The sequence below is a fragment of the Priapulus caudatus genome, unplaced genomic scaffold (genome assembly GCF_000485595.1).
Source record: "Priapulus caudatus unplaced genomic scaffold, Priapulus_caudatus-5.0.1 Scaffold46, whole genome shotgun sequence".
NCBI classification, from domain to species: Eukaryota; Metazoa; Priapulida; class Priapulimorpha; order Priapulimorphida; family Priapulidae; genus Priapulus; species Priapulus caudatus.
Window position 1 is genome coordinate 555,404 of NW_014577107.1, and position 6,902 is coordinate 562,305.

At 43.7% G+C, this 6,902-nt stretch overlaps 1 protein-coding gene across 1 annotated transcript in view; it reads left to right on the top strand.

Annotated features, from left to right (window-relative positions):
- The first annotated feature begins 2,646 nt into the window (after positions 1–2,646).
- LOC106820772 overlaps positions 2,647–6,902 on the top strand; it is a 141,761-nt gene continuing 137,505 nt past the window's right edge. The window contains exon 1 of the mRNA XM_014825335.1: positions 2,647–2,689. Within this exon, the coding sequence (XP_014680821.1) occupies positions 2,681–2,689 (9 nt within the window). The 5' untranslated portion in view covers positions 2,647–2,680. The remainder of the gene's footprint in view (positions 2,690–6,902) is intronic.

A 6,902-nucleotide genomic window follows, 5' to 3' on the forward strand; every position in this document is an offset into this window, starting at 1 on the left:
TATTTCCTCTCATTATGCAGTTTTGCTGTTGTAAGCCTTGCAATCCCTCCGCATTGTAACGCTGGGGACGGTGTAAGGGGGGGGGGGGTCGTGCCTGTTCTGTCGCGCAGGCAGGGAAAGGCCATGAAATTGAAATGCGATTTTTCTACGTTTATATAACGAGAGCCGTCGAGTGAAAAATCGTGTCTTTGAATAGCGATTGAAATGAGTTTTAACGATATTACTTAGCAATGTCCAACTGGCAACTCATGGACTAGTCTTGATCTCGGAATACTACTCGCTCCTCTTCAACTAGCATTTAAATGAAGCCCTAGCAAACCACCACCTTAAACCATCTATCGGCCACCCGCTCCCACCCCACCCCCAACAACCTATACCAGAAGCTGCAGCAGTGAATTCTAACCCGCCCACAGAATTGCGTTACTTGCTGGCAAGCATGCCTCAAGGGCTGCTTAATTGGATGGGATTTCTGAACATCAGAAGATTTGATAAAAAGACGAGGAAAAGAGATGCAGAGAGTATGAGATCGATAGGTAGAATAGCCCCGTGGTGCGTGTGCGCCGATCGATGCGCTGCAATGGCCCAGCGATGCGCAGTAATTGCGCGGCCTGGGCAGGGCACAAAACATCGTTTAGATACGCATTGACAGGCGATGGCTTGGCTTCACTCGCCGCCAAAAATGACTCACATGACGCGCGAAGCAACAATCATGGTCTCGCGAGGCGTATTACACTGCGACGTGCGCCGTCGCTAACTGGTTGGAAATGCCTGCTTCCGGTTTGCTTGGCAATCGATAGAAACTGGGGCAAGACACGTTAATGGCACATTCACGGCCGCGCGTCAGCGTGAGAAAAAATTCTACCGAAAAAATGTAGTAGTTTAATCGTGTTGAGCGCGTTGAAAGAGCTTTGGCTCTTAGTTTGTGTAACAAACCTGAGCAAAAACTTCGAGCACTGATGAAATAGATGCTAATAATAAACACATCCAGGCAAAAATGTCTAAACGTCTCACATACGTCACACGCATTCAATATAATAACCTGTTTTAACTGTCTAAAATTGTGTGCTTCTTTGTTATAATCGGTTTGATTTCAGACAAATTGTTTAGGCTGCACGTGGATTATTATAATGTTTCGGCATTATTACAAACGTTTTTGCGTGCAATGTATCCACCCAGTATTTTTTTTCAAAAGAAATTCAGAAATATATATTTTAGTGATGACGTGTGGCATTCATAGAATATGGCCTATAACTGCAGTGCTCTGCTGGAAATAAAATGGAAAGTCCTGCCCAGTCTCGTGCACTAAAGCACTACCTATATACTAAAGCACCAAGATTAGATAAGCATTTTTAATTTTCTAACCAACTATTAGAAAAGTTTACTTGCTCACACGCTGTGTGTCCTGGGATTTACTGCTATTTATTTTATTTTATGAAGATCTATACCATCTCGTTCGTTTAGCTCATTAAGAACGATGTGGAAGTGATGAATGGTGAACCGTATATGTATACTAGCACAGTATGTTAGCAAGTATGAATTAGCTTATTTGAAATGTTCTCTGAACAATGGTACATTACGGAGCGAGAGCACAGCATATACATATTATCAGGAGTGAATAATGATAGACTATCTATATCTATATTCTATAATCTATTATTATTCACTCCTGATATTATCATCCTTCGCGAGTACTACAACAGTTTGGTTTTAACAAAGCATAAAAAACGCAGTGTAAAACGGGGCATAATGGGAATCAATGACAGAAAATTAAACACGAACGAACGTTCGTGAATGTGATATATAATAGATCTAGACACTTGTGTGTTGCAATAAGCTACACGAGCAAAACGTAATAACGGCGTATGCCTATGAGACAGGTAGAGCTAGTGATGAAAGTTGCTGTTAGAAAATGCGCTTTAATTTTTTATGGCGCCTATGGAAAGCAGACACTTTAATGATTTATTAACATTATGCAGTAATGTATTTTTATTTCCATGCCTTTCATAAAATTCTCGTTAACATTACATAGGACTAGACGATGAAGCTTATTCGACGTGCTAACGCGCAGTAAGGCAATAACTACTGCCAGCATTCGTTATCAAACGCAATTAGCATGTTAATATGATTTTTCCTGAATTTTCTAACGTGGTCACAGTTTGTTAGAAAGATATTTAAAATACGTGGCAGTGTTCAGGAAAACTGTCGCATTGACCGCTGACAGTCTGCTTGTGGTCTGGTAATTTATTTTCGTAATTGATAACTTTAGTAAATAACTAACTAGTACAACTCCCCAAACGTTCTCTGCTGCTTCATAGTATTGCTTGCTAACCAAACCTTGTTTGATGGTAACCTCTAGAGTCTAGACGGTCTTCTTCTATGTACTAGTTCTTACGTAACTATATACTGTTCATCGTGTCCCGCTCCGCTCCACACTTGGCATTTTGAAGGTTTAAGCAACGAAAACCAGTTCTATCTGATTGTCCTATCCGTTCGACCACTTCCGTTTTGAAGAAGCTCTTAAAATTCTAGTCGACTGGTAGTAACCAGCGAATCCTTCACTACGATTGAAGCCCTGCATGCGTGATGTGCGCAGCCTCGCGATCTCCGCGTTACCGCTGGTTTCTCGGCACGTGCTATACGGCTGTCAGCCCGGCTACGTGTGCAAATATTGGGATTCTTTATGAACATGGTGGGTAAATGTACACGTGTGTTGTTGCGAGCAGGTGTGAGCAGCTAGTGCGATGATCGATTGCCTAGCTCGCAGCCATGTTGTTTTCGAACTGTGTGTTTGTGCGTGCGTGCGTGCATGTATGTGCGCGCGTGCGTGTGTGTGTGCGCGTGTATGTGTACGCTTGTGTGCGTGCATGTATGTGGTGTGTTTGTGTGTGCGTGTGTGTGTGTGCGTATGTGTGCGCTTGTGTACGTCCGTGTGTGTGGTATGTTTGTGTGTGCGTGCGTGCGTATGCGCGCTAGCGAAGTGTTTTTCCATGAGTAACGAAGCTGTGTCGATTACTAATTTTATTTTGCCGACGTTTCCCGGTAAACGTATGCCCTGCCCTGGCTTCATTTTTAAGCAAGCGTCTTAGAAAAATATTTGGTAGGTTTAATGTTTGGAAAATGTTCCATGTGTAACGTGGTGGCATAATTGTTGGTTAATACCCCCTTCACATACACGGATTTTTCTTACGAGTCCTTACGGATCGCACAAATTCGTAAAAGTACACGGATCCTTACGATTTGGCCACCTTTACGAGCGATCGATTTACGTGTTATTACGAGCTATTTACGGTTTATTACGGATTATTACGAGTTATTACGATGTATTTACGGCAAAATTCCACGATTTGTTAAGAGTTGTCACGGATAACTACGAGCAACTTACGGGCATTTTATCAGCTTTTTACGGATTGTTACGGATATATTACGGAATGTTACGATTCATCGAAGCTTTTACGTGTTAGTTACTACCTGTTTACGTGTGTTTACGAATAGGTACGAGGTATTTACGAGTCCTTACGATTTTTTGGCAAAAAGTATATAAAAATCCTGCAAATCTCAATCTATCATCAACTTGTTGACTGCCTTCTTCTTTGGAGCCATGCTTGTAGATATTGTAGAGTATATATGCAGAGATGTGACTTCTCTGACTTCTTGATAACAACTGAAAATGACGTGTTCGATTTTGCAGTCTTTCCCAAATCGTAAACAATACGTAAGAATACGTAAAGTGCTCGTAATAACTCGTAACAATCCGTTACAATCGTACAATTGTTACGAGTCATTTACGGATTATTGCGAGCGGTTTACGATATTTACGGATTGTTACGTGTTATTTACGGAAAAAATAAATCCGTGGACACTCGTGAGAAGATTTTTGACCTGTCAAAAAATTTGCCTCTCCTTTCACGGATCTTTACGAGTGTCTGCGAGTTGTGACGAGTTATTTACGGATACCAGCGAGTTATTTACGGATGCTTGCGATTGACTACGAGTTGGTGATCCGTAAGGACTGGTAAGAAAAATCCGTGTATGTGAAGGGGGTATAAACTGTAAATGCTTGCCTAGCTAAAATCTTATTGGTGGCAAACAGCGAATGACAAAGGATAGCAGCGTGAACATATGTATAGAATTCCACATTCTACACATATGCTATGCACACAACTGCTATCATGTGTAATATAGTACCTAGTATATATATATAGTACCAATAGGCCTATACCCCTGATCATGTTCTTTGTTTAGTGGCACTCGCCACATATATCACACATATAATATAGCTACTAAAATTATAGGAACAGAAACGTTGGCATTCATGCATCTGTGATGCGTACGTGACCAGAAATATCAAACCGCCATGCACCGGCGGCTCACCCTATGCGCATGCGTGGGTCATCGCTTCTCGAGAGCACGAACGAACCTAACAGGATTTTTTTTTGAAAAAGCGCGCGTGCTACACGCCGTATGCGCGTGTCTCGCGGCTTCGCTCTCCCGGCTCTCGCTCTAAAGGCCTCGGTGGAGGCGGTCTAGGTCGTGTGCGTGCGTGCGTGCGTGCGTGCATGCGTGTGGGTGCGTATCGCGCGTCTTCATGCTCCGACCAGACGAGAAGCAATAAGCAGTAAAATTGTTATCGGTAGCGCGCGCGAAACACGCGTGTAGTCGCGCTGGCCGCTTCAGCTAAGCTCGCAGGGCGTTGTTACTAGGCCGGCTAAGCTTTCCTTTTAGAAAAACAATTAGATCAGATATTTAATTCAAATTGCAATTAGCCGAAGGTAATTATTGAATATTTCATGATGCTTTCTCGTAATTGCGGTGGGAGTTATGGTCTATGTAATTTATACTATCGGGCCTGCATCAGGCAGATAATACCGCAAATGGCATTTCAGTCGAACGCCGGGGAAGAATGGAGAATTTACGCGAACCGTTGGTTGGGGCGAGGGTGATGGATGGCAGGGAGCTTGTTGGGTTTCGCGCGCGTGTGCCTGCACAAAGCGCCAGACAACTACAAAGTTGCCCTGCCCTCGGCACGCGCGGAGTTATATATGCTTTGACCGCTGCGAGTGTGCGTGGTTATTTCGTTTCTGGCGGTAACCAATGTTCGGTAAAGGCGTGTGTTTCCAAATGGACAGTTAGCGCCAGAAGCGGTGCGCCATGATGGATGAGTGGAACAAATTCATACAATTTATAAATTAATTATGCAATTTCAGCGAATGTTTGTTTTGTACACTTACTCTATTCCCATGCGGTAGAGGTTTAATTTTCCGTGCTATCCAATTCCATCATTCATCATTTTGTGCCTGTATCAGCAAGAAGCTTAAATGCATAATGGAATATATGAAAATTGTATGCAAATTGTGTATATTGTAAGCTGCGAACCAAATGTCTAGTATCGCGTGTGGTTTATGCTGCACTTCGCTTAAGCGCAGGATTTCACTGATGTATAATAATATATCTTCTACGTACTGCAATCTATGCAGGAGTGCACTCTTAATATCCTCACGTGAATTTGGCAGGTCGCATTGTCACTTATATTCAGTGCTTCTCTTACGCATGACAGTGTCACTGATGTCACGTTGTTATTCGTTTCTTTTCATATGATCTCCTGCTGTTGCTTTGGATGAACCTACGCCTGAAAAACCTGTAGGTGAGTAACAAACACTGCTGCTGCCAGCGTCCTTCCCCTGTCTGCCTGTTGCTGAGCAGATCGCGTATTTTTTCTCGTTTTTTATCGGTCATGGTAACTCGACCTGAAACTGAAAGCGAGTAGTTATGCTAGGTTACTGGAGTACTCAATAACAACGTGAATAGCTGTTACGCGTGGGCGTGCGTGCGTGCGTGCGTGCGTGTGTGTGCGTTCGTGCATGCGTATGTGCGTGCTTGCGTATGTGTGTGCGTGTGTGCGTGCGTGCGTGTGTGTGCGTGTGTGCGTTCGTGCGTGTGTGCGTGCGTTTGTGTCCTCTCTGCCTCCTGTCTGTCCGCTCGTCCGTCTGTCCGTCCGTTGGTCTGTCTTCATGTATATGATCGCCCTTCTCTTCATCTTTCTATATGCCCCTAACACACATACTCCCCCACGCACCTGCACTTGCCTCCCCCATGCCTGCCTGTCTCCTTTTCCATATATCTGCCCCATGTATGAATGAATGGTCGCTGTCTGTGCGGTCTAGTAATCGTATGAGGTGTTAACGTTCGCCGGCTAGGAATGCGGGACATTGCGAAGTTCCCATCAGAGTGAGTTTGATGGATGATCCGCCCGTAGCCACGCTAGCCGCGGTCAGTTACACGTGGTACTACCATGCAGTGTTACGTGAATACCTTTGATTCAACCCCTGCACAGTGTGTACTAGTTACCAGTGTTCTGGCTATTACCAATATCAATATCAATATATATATATATTGATATATATATATATATTGGTATTGATACTGGCTATAGCCAGAACACTGGTAACTAGTACACACTATGCAAGTTCAGACGATTAAAATAAATATTTATATATGAACCAGACATTTTGTTGACCATGATCTGGTGTCATCGGCTTGTCACCTGCTGCTAAATTAGATCCAGCTCGTATCATTAGTATAGTAGCGGTTCAGGTGCTAGTAGCATTAGTATTATTAGCAGCAGTGCTGGTGTAGTTATTGTAATAGTTTGTATAGTCTGCGCTGCTCGGCATAGGCCCTCCGCATACCTGTAGCTGACACATACAGATTGGAGTTCGCCTTTCTTAGAGACTTGTCCGCTAGTAGTAGCTCCTGCGCTGCTCGGCATAGGCCCTCCGCATACCTGTAGCTGACACATACAGATTGGAGTTCGCCTTTCTTAGAGACTTGTCCGCTAGTAGTAGCTCCTGCGCTGCTCGGCATAGGCCCTCCGCATACCTGTAGTATGCTAGAGTAGTCGTCGC